This window comes from Fulmarus glacialis, unplaced genomic scaffold, assembly GCF_000690835.1.
Source record: "Fulmarus glacialis isolate BGI_N327 unplaced genomic scaffold, ASM69083v1 scaffold15699, whole genome shotgun sequence".
Lineage (NCBI taxonomy): Eukaryota > Metazoa > Chordata > Aves > Procellariiformes > Procellariidae > Fulmarus > Fulmarus glacialis.
This window is the reverse complement of record NW_009235313.1, coordinates 1-15,890: the sequence shown is the minus strand read 5'-3', so window position 1 is coordinate 15,890 and position 15,890 is coordinate 1. Positions and strand designations below refer to the sequence as shown.

General features: G+C 37.1%; 1 protein-coding gene across 1 annotated transcript; it reads left to right on the top strand.

The window, feature by feature from the left end:
* Positions 1-440: 440 nt before the first annotated feature.
* On the top strand, positions 441-14,782 carry EPHX4 (epoxide hydrolase 4; the record flags this gene model as incomplete). Its single annotated transcript, XM_009585985.1, has 6 exons — positions 441-526; positions 3,810-3,967; positions 6,019-6,147; positions 8,216-8,319; positions 9,265-9,413; positions 13,856-14,782. Coding segments are annotated over 6 exons (861 nt in total), but the record flags the coding sequence as incomplete, so codon positions are not given.
* Between the last annotated feature and the right edge of the window lie 1,108 nt (positions 14,783-15,890).

Here is a 15,890-nt window from a genome sequence, read left to right as displayed (position 1 = left end):
TTAAGAAGCCATGCAGTCCTTTATTGTGCCAAAATGTAACGTGATGGTTTTAAATAGTTGCATAATCTTACAAACTAACTGAAAGATTGAAAGTGCATTTAAAGTGTATTGTGTCTTAAAGTCTTTCCATAAAGCACATGACTGGTGTCCGTGTGAAAGCAAGGTGCTAGCTTCGACAATAATCTGCATTTCCTAGTCACCATGCCAGGTGGTGCTCTTTTAGAAAGGTCAGCATGCTCATGGCTGAACTGGCACATAGTCAACATAGCCTGACATGTATTAAAGATGGTCCTCCCTAGAAGAAGCTGACAATTCGATTTTTTTTTTCAGGGGCAATACATTATTTCTTAGAATATTGACTGAAACCATATTCATTTTCAAATCCCAGTATAACAGTTTTATGCAGCAATAAAAACACATTTATTTTTCTCTCGTTTTAGGATTCGGGGTTAAGATTCCACTATGTGGCCGCTGGAGAAAGGGGTAAACCACTCATGCTGCTCCTTCATGGCTTTCCAGAATTCTGGTAAAACTCCCTATGCGCTTTTCTTGTATAAAAGAGGCTGCTCAAGATACCTGAGAGTGATCATCTCAGCTTAAGTATCCCTAGCATCATCCGTTTTATGTATCTATGAGTACTAACTAACGGCATGAAGTTTAGGAGGGAACAAACCACTGAAACATTTTTTAACTGCAGCATCCACAAAAAATTCCTGCAGGCTGACACAAACCAACCATCTTTTTTGCATTGTCAGTCCATTTTTCCCCAAGCATGCACACTTTTCTTCAAACTTTGGGAAGGAACTGTTTAATGAAATTTAATGAATTTCCTGTTTGGATAACATTTGTACTAATATGGCTAAACTTATGAATTATAGCAGAGGGTGTTAAAATGAGGATTCATCATATATTAAGTGCAATAGGGATTGCTGCATTTATTAAAAATACTTGCATTAATTTTTAACTGGGGGAGGAGAAGAACAACTGTGAGTTCTATAGGCTATTGTGCAGCCTAATTGCAGCATGCTACTCAGGGAAAAAGGTTCTATTATTAGTTCATCATAAGATGAATGATGAATCAAACGCAATCCTAAATGTTTGTTTATAACAATGAAAAGCAGTCATGTGTCTAATGATTTAACCAAATTGCTTAGGCTGTCATTGCCAGGTTTAACTAGTGAAGCATGGCTTGCAGAACTTGCACTGAAAAAACAGTAAGGGAATAGTGGAAGTGGTGATGCCAGTAATTCAGCAAGTTAAACGATCCTTTTCCTTTCTAAACTCAGATATGGAGCTAAGCTCCACTGTTGGAACTGTGATCTTTCAAGCTGGACTCAGGTCATACCATGATAAATTGACCCAGGTAAAACAGAGGTCAGTTCTCTTCCCTTAGCAATTTCCTATAGATACTAACGGCCTTGAGGATGGTGGCAGAAAGTCATATTTATTTTAAGATAAATTTTCAAAGAAGTAGATTGTTCTAATAATAAATTGCTATCTAAAACTGGAAACTTGGACTAAAAAGACAGATGGGAGGGTTGCATACTCTATGCAAACATGCATACCTTGCATAATACATATTCTAACACAATAAGATAACTGAGACTACAGCTGATTTCCCCTATAGTGGGAATAGTAACAGAAAATTTAGCATTTTGTATACATACTCTACTGAGATCTGGTATATTATTTTCAAAAAGCAGAAAGCCAGAAATTACAGTTTAAAATGGTGAGTCATTTTTTAAGTGACAGTTATTTATTGTATTACCTGACCATTCAAAAGGAATGAATGAGAAACTTTTTGGCTAGCAAAAAAAGAAAAAACCAAAATGGATATGATTCGCAGTTACAATTCTTAATTGTAACAAATCCTCTGCCTTCAAATGTCTCAAGGTTATAAGTAGGACAATTATAACCAGACAATACTGACCTTAGTGAGTGACTGAGACTGTCTGAAGATGAAAGATCACTTAAGAATATAATGCACCAGCGCCATTAAGTACTTTAGATGCATAAGAACTTGAAAATGAATACCAATGTTCTGGAAAGACAATAATAAAATATTTGAAATTGGGCATAATGTGTTGAGACAGCTGAGTAAGACTTGTGTACCTATAAGACTTGTGTGTGAGCTGCTAAATTTTGTACAAGATGCCTTTCAGAAACAATGTGATCAGAAAGTCACAAAATAGTTTCTATTACTCAACCTTATGAAAATGAAAGTATTCAACATTTCCAACATTTTCAAATTCGGCTTGCAAAGTAGTACTTCGATAGTTACATTTCATTCATAGTAAAAGGATTTCTTTGAATATAAAACCTATCCAATTGGTAGGTCAGACATTTGGTGATTGATGGACTGTTGTGAAAACAGAAGATGAGGATAGCAAGTAGACATTTTCTGAAAACAAAAATAGTTTATTTATTTATTTACTGGCCTCGTTGTTTCTTCTTACTGAAGTATATAGGATAGCTACAACAGTTACCATGGCAAATTCAGCTTCCAAGGCATTGTATAATGCCTTTAAAAATTTCATTCCTGGAGATCTCAGCTAAATCTTGTATTTGCATTATATGGCACTGAAATGAAAAGGTTCTGACTGTTCTGTTTATATGAATAAAAATTTCTATAATTAATGAGTGTTAGTGTAGTATTACTTATGTTAAAAATCCCTAATAGGCTGGAGGCAAAGCTAAAGTGGAAGAGCCAATGGTCTGATAGAGACCCTGTTTGAATTAAGGTAAAATTCTGTGCATTACTCTTACAATTGCTGATGATCCAAATGTTATATATCATTTATCTGAGATTGTTGAAACAAGACCAGAAGTAAAAGCTAGATCCTAGCACAGAGGGATGCAGCCATTATTATATATGCCTAGAAGGATCATGTTTTTCATATATCTTTCTATTACAGTATAAGATAAGGCCATGTCTGTCTTGGTACTGGCTATTCTGAAATTTATTTGGTTTCAATAACAGTTGAAGGCAGGTAGTTCTTGCAGGATGAGACCCACCATTTTCTTGTTATTTTTGCTTCATAACACATATCTAGTCACTACATACTATTACAGAATGAGGAATAGCTCAGGCCTTTGCCTGAGTTCTTAATTTTGCACGTCTTTTAATTTGTGTAATGTTATCACTCTTTTCCATAGAAACACAAGCAATGAAATACTTTGTGTTTCACACATTGCGAGATTGTTCTGAAGCAATTCTGGTAGTATAGAGACACAGATGAAAGTGTACATAATATAAATCATATAAACTTCACCAAGTTCATTTGTTATTCATCGTATTTCTTTCTTTGGTTTATTTAGTGTATGAATTATGACATTCGTTTTCTGAAAAGAAAAAAAAAACAAACATGCCTTGAAGCATGTTTCCCTACTCCATCAAAATGTGTGTGTGAGCAAGACAGGGAGAAGAGAAAGCTTTTCGGACCTTACTTTTTTGATGATACTACAGCTCCAAGGATAAAACAGAATAGTCCTCTGTGTGCTCTGGTTTATGCCTGCTTCCTTTGCAGCAAAGGAACCATGCCAGACTCTAGGAACTGTTGAAACACCCAGGCTCTGGCCATGCCCCTCTTCTGGCAGCTGCACTTCCTTACTGGGGAATTCAAGAAGGGTGCACAAAACTACTATAGCCACAAAGGACCATCAGCGTACCACAGAAAGAAAAAAAGAATCTCATTGCAAATGAAGACATGCTAATTTAGTCTCAACTGTTTGGGAGCAAAAGCATTGAGTGCATTTTGGTATCGTACTGCTTGACCTTATAACTCCAACTTTTTTTTCCCCTTTGTTAGGTATTCTTGGCGCCATCAATTGCGAGAATTTAAAAGTGAATATCGAGTGGTGGCCCTGGATTTGAGAGGTTATGGAGAAACAGATGCTCCTTCTCACAAAGAAAATTACAAGTTAGATTGCCTGATAACAGATATAAAGGATATTTTGGAATCTCTAGGTGCGTTAATAGAAGACAAACTACTCAGCTCATAGATGACTTGATTTTCTGGGAAAAACCCCATAAAGATCTAGCATTGATTTTTTTAAAAACTGCATTCTCTTTAATATATACACATTACAGATATATATAGATATAAATCTAAGGATACTTACATTTTATGGACCATTATCCATGAAAAAGGTTTGTTTTTTAATTATGATGTGTATGTCAGTATAAACAATATGTAAAGATGATTTTCCATCATGAGTTTAAAAAAAAATCTCCCGTATGTGGTGTGAAATCCAGCAGTACAAACCTTTGGTCTTTTTCCCTAAGAAGGTCTTCGCTTACTCCTAACCATTGCACTTAGTGGATAATGTTCTGAATTAGTGTCTAATAGCACTTGCAGACCAAAGAATTTAAATCAGGTGACATTTTTCTTGCACAAACAAGATAAAATAAATATTGTGGGCTTTGTAAAGATGATGACAGTACATCTGCTGTATTAAAAAAAAATCCCAAAATACTACTCCTGCACAGTAGTCAGTTCTCAAGAGCTGAATCACTCTGTCTTATACAACAGTGAGAAGAACAGAAGGGAGAACAAGGGACACATCGCTCCCCTTGGCAAATACATGGTGTAACCGTCTAGAGCTGAAGCAAGTCTGCAAAATTTGCCCTTCCAGTTCAGCTTGAAGTGTAGCTGTTCTGGCGATAAATTGTAACACCTTGTGAAGGGTATTCCCCTTCCATACCAATAGCAAGACAAGGGATTGGACTGTCATTCTCCAAATCATTTTAATTCTCTGGATACTCTATGGATAGTGAAACAACTTATTGCATTTCACATGAAGAAATAGTAAAGCAGTGATTCCAGTTCTAAGGTTTGAATTTAGGATTTGCTTTGCTTGTGATGTTTCAATATTGTCAAAAGATTGGGCAGGCAGTCCCCACATTGTGTTTACATTTTCCAACCTTTGCTGGTTGTGTTAATCTCCATGGTAATGCCATGGTTATGCTTGAGAAGTGCTCTCATTATAATTCAATTTCATAGGGATTTAAAATTTTTTTGAAAAAGTATTTCTGAGGCTTGTTATCTTTGTTTGTTCTAACCCCAAGTTAAATTCTTTCGGAGAACTTGATTATATCAAAAGTGCTCCAAAAGATTTCTATTCAAGAGGGGTTATAAGGTGCTTTGACAACTGTCTTCAGATTTATGTCAGAATTCTAAACAGTTTGGCTTTTATACATTTCATTTGTAGTGTATGTGCTCAGCATTACAATCTTCAATGAGGATGGCGATGGTATCTGACACTATAGTATGTATTCCAGCAGTGGTTAAAGGAGGAATGGTTAGGCTTTCAAAAACAGTAATGATTTTTCTCCCCCCTTTTATTGCTGGTAAATTACCATTTTTATCGATGGAAGAGTAAGTACGTGAATGCTGAGAACTTTAAAAATTGCCATCAAAACAGCATATGGAGAAAAGCTACAGGCCTACTGAGTATATAAATATGTATGTGTGTGTGTGTGTATATATGCTATATATATATGGCAATTAAGTATAACGCCCACTTTTTGCATAATGATAATGTTCGGTGCTTAGATAACCTCCCATATTCAGAGAAATTTATAAGGATTAGTTTTGTTCAGGAGGAGTTCAGGAGATTGCTCAGTCTTTCTGTCTGCAGTTTCAAACTCCACACTCCCTAAACAGATGTACATGCATTATAATGACTGCAAGTTGAATAGTATATCTGACCCTACATTGGCCAAGATGTGAACAGGCCATTTGGATACTGAATGACTTTAGTTTGACTTTGAGGTAGTATAATTAAAGTGTAATTGAAGTCCAATTAAATAATTTTAATTATTTGTAAATTTTTTTACTATAATAGTGCACTATTTTTTCTGGGCATTAGTAATGGAAGCAGTGCAGTATTAAGTAGTTACATTAATAAATGTGCTGGACCTCCTATCTTGCCCAATAATGATTTTATTGTATCTGACAATTTGTATGGATACAAATTCCACTGAAATAAAAGCACAAATTTCTGTTTATGTGGTAGGATACAACAAGTGTGTGTTGATTGGCCACGACTGGGGAGGAATGGTCGCTTGGTTAGTGGCTATATGTTACCCTGAAGTGGTGACTAAGCTGATTGTGGTTAATTTCCCACATCCTTCTGTGTTTACAGGTGAGTCTTATAGTAGTCTCTATTAATCCAGAGTATCTGCATTTTCATTAAGATTGTGTTTGCTTTGAGGTTGCTAAAGAACCCTTTAGATGTTCAGTAGATAAGCTGCTAGTACTCAGTGCCTCTCACAATCTGGACTGTATTTTATGAAGCAGCAAGGTATCAAGTATTTGACTTCTGGAAATAATTTATTGTAGGAAGTGGGAGTGCTTGCAACCAAACTTACTGATGTTTTTCTTAATCCTTGAAGGTCCACAAACATAATTTTCATATAAATGAATCTGTCTTATACCATTTTGGCAGGATAAAATTCCCTGAACAGGAGTGTATATTGCATTACACCTAGGTTAAGGCCTCACTGCATTATTAAATCTGCATAAAACAGCCTTTGTATAAATGTGAATCAGACATTAGAATTTAATCCTCATTTAGGTGACAAGCGACAATTTATGATCTTGTACAATATTCATTGGAACAAGACAGCCTTTCCAGGCTACTTACTAGAGGCTCAGGAACGTACTGGTAGCGAGCTGAAACAAGGATTTACGTGCACTAGCAAAATTTGTTCTGTGACAGGCTTTGAGCTTGTCTACTACCCAGAATTACAAAACGTTTCATAGGGATTAGATCAACATTCAGTAATTAAAATGAAAGTAGTATCTCACTAATTTTAATTTCTTCAGTTGCTGACCTTGCCCTATTTCCATTTAAAAAGTCATCCCATCTCCCCAGAAATAGTTAAGAATATTCAATGCAGCTTTAATTTTCATTTCAGTTGAATGTAAATCTGACCTTACACCACTGTGGAATCAGAACCATTCACACATGTTTTCACAGTGTTCTTGGGCACCTTTCTAAGATATTAAAGAACATTTTGCCAGGTAGTTAAGCTTCACTTACCCAAGGAAATGTCTGTTCACCACCACCTGAGCAAGCAGGAGCTTTTTGCAGTATTGTCACTGAGAGCAGGAGCCAGGCTGTATAGAAGACAAATATATTTTATTATAGTATTTCTTAGTATTTGTTTGCATATTTGTTAAAGTACAAAATCTGTTCTGTAGCTTGATAAAGTCTCCCTGGATCAACTTTGTTCTACTGTGAATTAAATGAAAATACACAGTTTATAAATTGTACAGAAAAGTAAAGCAAGCACTGTCATAATGGTCCATCAAGGAAAAATATAATGGGTGATGCAGTTTAAGAATGTATAAGATATGAAAGCTTAGAAGATAGCTGACACTTCAGTTTGCTTTGTTTCAAAATCCATTTTTATTCACTGTCAGAATTAATATTTCAGAGATTATCTTCTGTGTTGGGGGTGCAATTTTGCCTTCCTGAATTTGCATCTGTAAAGGATAGGTTCTATACTTCCTAGTACCTGCATACATTCTGTGGTTGCTGCGAGGAAGTTGGATATTTGAATGTCAGTGTTGGCTCTTGCTACTCCTTGGAGACACAAAATTATAATTAAAAAAAAAAAAAAGACTTAATGCAAATTTGGCTATATAATTTTCTTTTGTTATATATGCTCCAATGTCTTTAAAAAGTGACACTATGTAATCTTGATTACGGTTCTTGAAATTGCCAAGAAGATAACTGTTAGAAAAATTCTGTACTTTTGTGAACAGGATTGATGCTGTCTTTAGAATGTAAGTGGATTATCATCTACAGATTTCTGTGCATCACATCTTTGATGAGAGAAATACTTAAAGACTTCTATTTATGCCTCTTATTCCACAGCTGAAAAAAATGCTTTGGACTAGCTACAGAAATAGATCTCTAAGTGAAAACCTATCATGCGATTAAACTCTCCAATGTCACTGCCCTCACCTAATCTTTGGCAGGCTTCTGGTTTGCTGACTGTTTCTATTTACACATATAAAAGAAGTATGTTTTAATGGCCACATCATATACTTACTCCTGAAACAATAATCATCTTTTGTCACATAGCATGCTCTAACGTAATATTTTTAAAACATTCCTTTAAGTTTAAAAAATAGTAATATTAACAGTAATTTTGTTTGAGTCATCAGTTTTCATTTTTAATTCATGGGCATTTTTGTTTCAGAATACATTCTACGACATCCATCACAATTGATTAAATCTGGTTACTACTTCTTTTTCCAAATGCCATGGTTTCCTGAATTCATGTTTACAGTAAATGATTTCAAGGTGAGCAAAATGAGTGCTCTTGTTTATATATTTAACTGTGAGTGATGGAAGAATTGCCACCTACGTTGATCCCTTCTGATGTAGTTATAATTACTGGAAAAAATACGGAGCTTTCTGATTTTTCTTCTTAAGCTTTATATATTTTTATAAAGTAGCGTATAAATACATAGTGTCTCTGAGATTAAGTCTTGCTTCTGCATTTCTGGGAGGTGTTCAGGTACATACTTTTAACCTCCAGCACTATAGTGCATTACTCCACGTAAACAGTCAGCTGGTTTTACTTGTGCCCATGCCGGTGGGACACATTTGGTGCCTGGGCAACTCCTGCTGACTTACCTGAAGCTCCTGTGTGCAGTGGGACATCCTCTTATCCCTCAGAGCCTACTACAGGGCAGGCAGCCTGGGAGTCTGGACATCAGATTCAGCCAGGTGATTAATTCTGCCTGAGGACCCACAAGGCCAACACCTTGTATAATCTTAAAAAATAAGCCCGGGCATATAGAAAGGGGAAAAGCAGCTGCAGGCATGCATCCTCCTACATGCATACAGCCCCGTGCAGAGCTCCCAGTGCTGCACGCACACAGGGCACGGCAAGCTGGGGAGGTCCTGAATCATTCTCCCTCCCACCCTCTCAGCTGCTAGGGTCCATCCCAAAGAAAAGTACGTGCCCGCGCTTGCCTTTGCTTGTCACAGGTGGCAGGTCAGGGTGCAGAACTGAGTAACTTGGTAATACTGGTATTTGCCGGTACTTGATTATTCTGAAGTAAGTTATATCAGAAATAAGTTTACCGTGTGCTTTACATATAGCTCTCTGAAAAAGCATTTAAACCATTCATTATACTCTAAACAATGTTTAAATAGATTTTAGAAACGTGTCCTGTTGAAAGAGAGAAATCACATTTTCTAGCTATCTTATGTAGTGGCTTTTTATTCTTCCTTTTGTAGGTTCTGAAAAGTTTATTTACCAGCCAGGCCACTGGAATTGGAAAGAAAGGCTGCAGATTAACAGCAGAGGATATTGAAGCTTATCTCTATGTCTTTTCACAACCTGGAGCGTTAACTGGACCCATTAATCATTACAGAAATATTTTCAGGTGAGTGTAACGTTCTGAAACAAGGTAAAATGTTCTAGAGACCCCTGGAGGCCAAAAATGTTATTGCAGCTTCTGCCGCTGAAGTGGAAGGAAAAAACGCAAATCTGTTTCTGAAGTCTCAACAGGTAAAAAACGCATTCCGTGTCAGGCAGAGTGATGCAAAGTGAATTGTGTGAGATGTCCACACAAAACAGTGACACAACCGGAGTGCAGATAAGGAAAATCTTTGTTTCCAAATCTAATAAAGCAAAGACCCTTCCTCATTCACAGAACCCATGGCAATCACAAAAACGCATCTCTAAATAATACTTACAAAATTAACATCAATTAATTGTTTGCATTACGCTTCATATTATCTAATAATAAGCTCTTTGTAGAGCTTATTATTAGTTAATACTTTTAGATAATATGGCATCCAAGTAAGTTACCCTCACTTGTAACTTTACAAAACAGTGTCTGACTTCAATTTTATTGTGTTTGGGCTGTTTTTTTTTTTTTAAAAGGTGGGGTAGATTTTTTTGTAACTAAGCCGAAAACTAACCCTAACTTGGTTTTTTTTTGTTCCTGCATTGGTCTCATCAGACTCACTGGCAGCAGTAAGCACATATAGCAGGGAGCATGCATAGACTAAAACTGAGAGATAGTATCACAATAGGAAATATTTTTGCAAGCTTAATATTTATTTTATTTTCTCCAGCAGTTTTCTAATGGTTTTAACTTTCCTGGAAGGAGTTGGCTTGCCTTTAGAGACTGACGCCCCCTTTTTATCTACCAAAAACTTAACAGGGCCAGAAGGTCTTTAACTTTGCATATACTCTACTTACAACTTGTAGCCCTAATTTGAAGGACTATACCAAGAAGAGCGGGATTGAACTCTTTTTTCCTTTACTGTCTCTAGTCTTCAACAGTGCTAAATCTCTTGCATGTTTCTTTAACACAAGACCAGCTTCCCACTATTCTTTAAAAATTACAATTCTTTTCCTTCCCTAAACTCGATTTTTGAAGTAGAGTAACTTTTCATTTTCCCTGGCCCAAATTTAGTGCCACCTTTACTGCTCTTTCTGTGCCTTCCATGCTGTCGCTGTCAGGAGAGCAGTCAGCAGGGAAATACTGGGAGGAAAACGGGGATCTGAGCTAGGTGCTGTCTTGTACAGGCTAAGAGACAAAACTAGAATCAGAAAGTAGAGAGACGGTATATATTCTTCTAAACAAGATAACACCAAGCACAGACACCAATGGGGAATAAATGAGATGGCTGTGCTGGTAACAGTATACTTATTTAAAGCTATGCAGAGAGTGGTGATGACATCAGCTGGGATGTCCAAGGGCAATGGGGAGCTGTGCGGCTGCACGGCAGCTCCCTGGCCCTGCAACTGCACTGCAGGAGCCCCAGGGTAGGGCTAATGAGGAGCTGGAGAGGCATGAGTGCCCTGAGCCTTGTTCCTTACATTTGCCACAGCACGTCACATCAGTCAATGTGCACATTAACCAGATGCTTCTCTGACAATAACAGTGAAATAGCAGTGACAGCAGATAGCTGAATTGCTATGGGATTCAGATGAGACAAATGTAAGAGTTGCGTATGTTTAAACTATCGTTTCAGGCCTTTTCAGGCTCAAAAAAAAGCCTAGTATCAGTTATTAATCAGAAAGTGTCTTCACAGCTATTAATTCCTCTGTGTGTGTGTGTGTATGTTTGTGCATTGTTTGCTTTATTTTTCTAATGAAAGTATACCTGTACTGAATTCAGAGAATATTATTATAGGTGCTATCAGCCACAATGCAGCAGGCTTTGGACTGGAAGGAAAAGATTGCTCTTCAGCTCATTCTGTTCTTGCCACCAATTCTGATGGTCACACCTTATGGAATGTGAATCACTAAATATTAAAACTGGATTTAAATTTTCACTTCCTCTCAATAAGCCATTGAGCAGCACTTAGAAGCTAATGACTTGTATTCACCGTAACTCCCAGTGGGCTGGTACTGGTGACCTACGTGTTAAAGGTTTCCAACTCATTACTATCCACCTGGAGTTTCATTCTTCAGAGCTAATTTTTCTGGAAAGTTATTTCCAAAGAGATGATTGAAATCACCTACTTCCATCCATCACCAACACATCCTTGTATAAATAGTACAGCAGTCATTCACTTCACTATACTTTAGATACAAACACTTTTGGAATAAAAATCATAAAGCTTTTTGTATCATGCTTGGTTAAGAGAGATAGGTAAGCAATTGAAGCTTGAATTTCTTCTGATATGCCATTTTTCAGAAAATGGGATTACTTCTTTTATAGCAGTTAAGAAGTACTTCAGTATTTATTTACCGAAAAACTGCTGGTCAACTAACAGTGCCATATGAAGGCTTGAGTCTGTTTTTCAAAGAATTAAACTTCATGAGTGGAACTTCCCTTTCTAAATGTGAAATCTGCGTGTTAGTCTTCGTTGAAGGAGATTTCTAGAAACTTCAGGCACAATATAATGTGCCATATTCCAGACTGAAAAGAAACATAGTGTAGCTCTTAGGCAATGAAAAAGGACAGGTTGTTTATCTATGCAGTGTGTGTAAAAAGCCCAGTAGAGTTTCCCTAAGTGAGGCTACAAATCCTGTATGGCACTTACCCAAAAAATAATAGTAAACCCTACGGTAGTGAAAAAATACACATATAAATAGTGAAGAGATCCAGGATACTGGATTTAAAATTTAAAGAGTTTAGTCTAAATGCACTGAATCAGATCATCAGATTATCACTTTTTAAAACTGATACTATGAATAAGCTATGGTTCAGTGGGTTAGGTCAGTTTGTTTGAAAAATGAGATTTTAAATCCACTGCTACAGAAGCCATTTTAAGAATTTTCCTAATTCATCAATCAAAATGAAGTTAAATGATTATTTAAAGTGACCTTTTATTAATATTTCTTGACATTATGTATAAGTAGAGAGAAGGATTGTCTTCAGAGTCTCCATTTCTTTGTCTTATCTTAAACTAATGCATGCCATCTTCTTTGTCTTTCCCTTTTAACAAAGCATAGTCTCTTAACAAACTCCTAAGTTTCAACCTAGCACTTAAGTTTGTCATAAAAGTTTGTTCAGAAAATCTTCTTTGAAACCATTACTGGTTTAAAATAATCATGTTTGAGCATTAGTATAATGAAGATTTGTAGCTGATCAGATGGAATCTGTTTTGAATTGTCACAGCTAGTCTGTTACAATATGTGGCTATGATTAAGCAATTCAAGTAAAAATTAGATAAATTTTTCAGCATCTCTGAAGTAGATGCGCTGGAATAAATTCTGGTGGGTTAATATGGTTTATGTTGAAATAGTCTTTCATTTCTAGCTACCTGTATCTTTCCTAATGTCTGCCTTTAATGTGAGGAAATATTTATAAAATATTCCATTTAAAATAATTGTATTAAAAAAAATAGTAAGTTTTTACTGAAAGTTTAAATAGGTCATTGTGGTGGTATAATTTTTACTAACATTTTACTTTCTAAGGGCTTTTCTTCAAAGTATCAATAAAATGTCTTAAAGTGCATTTATCTTTAAACACTTTCTAATCTGCCAAAGCTCTGGGTTGTGACGTTGCAGTTTTAAAGAGATTATGACTCCATGAAAGGCAAATTTTTAAGGATACTGCATACAGATGTAGGTATGTAAGTCCAAGGCCTTCAAAAACATACTGTAGCTCTTTGTAAAGGGACCTCTGATGCACTTTGAATGTTACATGAATTTCATAGATGAGTGAATGTAACTGACTTCAGTTCAGCATTTCAGACATCAGCGTTCTATAGAATATCTTTTTCTACAGCTATTTTTATTTTAGCTGTACTACATGATATTTAATTTTGAGTAGGTCTGAAACACTCTAGCTGGTGTCTTCCGTAGTGTCCAAAAACAGCAGTCTGCCATTTCCTAGACAACCATTTTTTGGCAAGGCTGTTTGGCTACTCAGGTAGCTAGGTGCCTTGAACACTGTACTCTAAATGTGATTCAAAGCATCATATTTCATTAACACCTACTTGCAGCAAATATGCAGGTTCAGAAGTTTGCCACAGCATTCATCAACCAAGGGAAAGCCACCGATGAACAAAATTCTGGCCATGTTGTTCCACATTCCCTTTTACAGAGATCATGGGGCTCCTGAGCTGTGCACCATGCTGAAGCATTATTCATGTTCCAAAAATAAGACCTCTGTTGCAATCAACTGCTGATTACAGACATGTTACAGGAAAAGTATCTTCTAACAATTTTACCACCCTTAAAAACAATTAAAGGACTTTGAGTCACAGGAGTGTTTTCTTGGTATTGTAGAAGATATCTTGGAACCTAGAAAGCTTGCAATGAGATTCACTGTGTTGATTTCAAAAGCTAAGTTGATGGAAATCTGTCTTGGTGATTTTTGTAAAAAAAGACCTAACTAAGTGTGTTTTATTTTTAAAGCTGCCTGCCTCTGCAGCACCATGAAGTCATCATGCCAACTCTGCTGTTATGGGGAGAAAGAGATGCGTTTATGGAAGTTGAGATGGCAGAAATTACACGAATTTATGTTAAAAATCATTTCAGATTAACTATTTTGTCTGAAGCCAGTCATTGGCTCCAGCAGGATCAACCTGACATAGTGAACAAGTTGATATGGACCTTTCTAAAGGAAGAGACAACAAGAAAAAGAGAATGACTGTTTGTACATGTTTTAAGGGGTCTACATAAAAGCTCTTCAGATTTAAAAACTAATTGTTATCAGGGCCATATTTCCAGCCTGCCTTCTATTTTGAGCTCTGTTAGAGAAAAGTGTTTTCAATGTACTGTACATTTGGACACCAATGTTACTGCTAAAAGAAGAAGCGAGTATGAGAATATGTAGTACCAACATTGGTTTTACTTGTATACTTGTATTTTGCACATAAAAACACCTGCCTTAAGATATATATGTATTTGTACAGAAAGAAAATCATAGAAAGTTGCTTGATTTTGTTTTCTCCCTTGCTTTTTGGTTTTAATGTGTGGTGCCTTTTACAAATTTATAATGAAACAATAGAGTGGTGCCATACTGGAGGAAGTAATGAGTTTTCATTCTAGATTCACCTGAATTTTTTTAATGTACTTTACCCTTAAACAGTAACTAACTCTTTTTATTATCTATATTTTAGCATTCTGACCGACTGAAAAATTCCTGGGCACATTTCTGGTCTTCAAGTGAATAATGATCTTGTTGTATTGTTGATTGCAGCTGCTTTGTGCGATGTGTTTTTCTTTCTTGACTAAAAAATGGGAAACCTGTACACTCAACATGTCTGAATAAGAAGAATGGAAAATTAAGATATAGTATGTATCAAATCCACCTCTGTCTAATAAAATGCAACTTACACTACTTCCTTTATCTGACTTCCTATGGGGAGATTTCTTACCAAAGCTAAGAATTGGGTTTGAATAGCTGAAGTGTCTGTCCACTGTGCAGCCTTCCTCATGCTGTGATGGGTGTAGTTTCTTGGAAATAACGCCTCATTGTTGGCATTATCCTTCCTACATTAGCAACTACTGTTCTTGTCTCCAAGAACTGCTGCCAAGTTCTTGTGTTTATAGGAGGAAGTGACACAGTGATTATGGAAACAGAGGGTAGAATTAACTTGCATCTGATGGCAAGGGACAAGAAAAGTGGATGCTAACTACAAAGAAAAAAGCGCCACAAAACACAAGTCCCCAGAAGAGGTGAGTCACCTGCCTACACTATTTCCGAGGCGCTCTCTCCACCTGCAGAGCAACTGCGGTGGCCTGGGAACAGGCAAGGATCGACAAGGACCCATCAGAGGAGGCATCGGAGCCAGGTGGGCCTGAACCAACTGTCCACACCAAGAGTAGACAATTACTGGGGAGTCCCAACAAGTCCCACGCTGACGTGTGCGTCGTCTCTTTCGAGCCACAGTCTCCTGCACAGGTACATGGCACAGCCCCTGCTGACATCGATGTAATCCTCGCAAGAAAGTGGACCGTCAGCCAAGTATGAGCTCGTGGCTGGCAACCTGCTTCCTTTCGTGCGGTTCGCAAAACCTGAGGAAGAGTCCCCTCGGTACTGTGATAATGGTATCGATCTCGCCTTTTCCATCCATGGCTGGTACCTGCCTTTCAAGGATATTTTTCCCCAAAATATTTTCAGCATTTATCGACTGAAAGAGTTACATGCTTCTTTTACTTAAACTGTAAGATTGGAAAGGCTCTTCCTTGCCTCAGAAGGGTGTTGTAAAGCTGCTTTTATCATCTACACAGCAGTTTAATTTCTCGGCAAGAAAGCCATCGCTGGGGAGTAGGTTTTTCCTGAGGAGCACTTGCTCGCTGGGACCTGCGGGCCACCAGCCCAGCCGTGGAGAGCTGCCCACTGCAGCTCCGGCTTGCGGGCTGGTGCCCCTGTTCTCTGCGCAGCAGGTGGACATGTAACGGCAATAATCAAAAGCCAGACCCTGCTTGTAAAACAGCCGCGCTG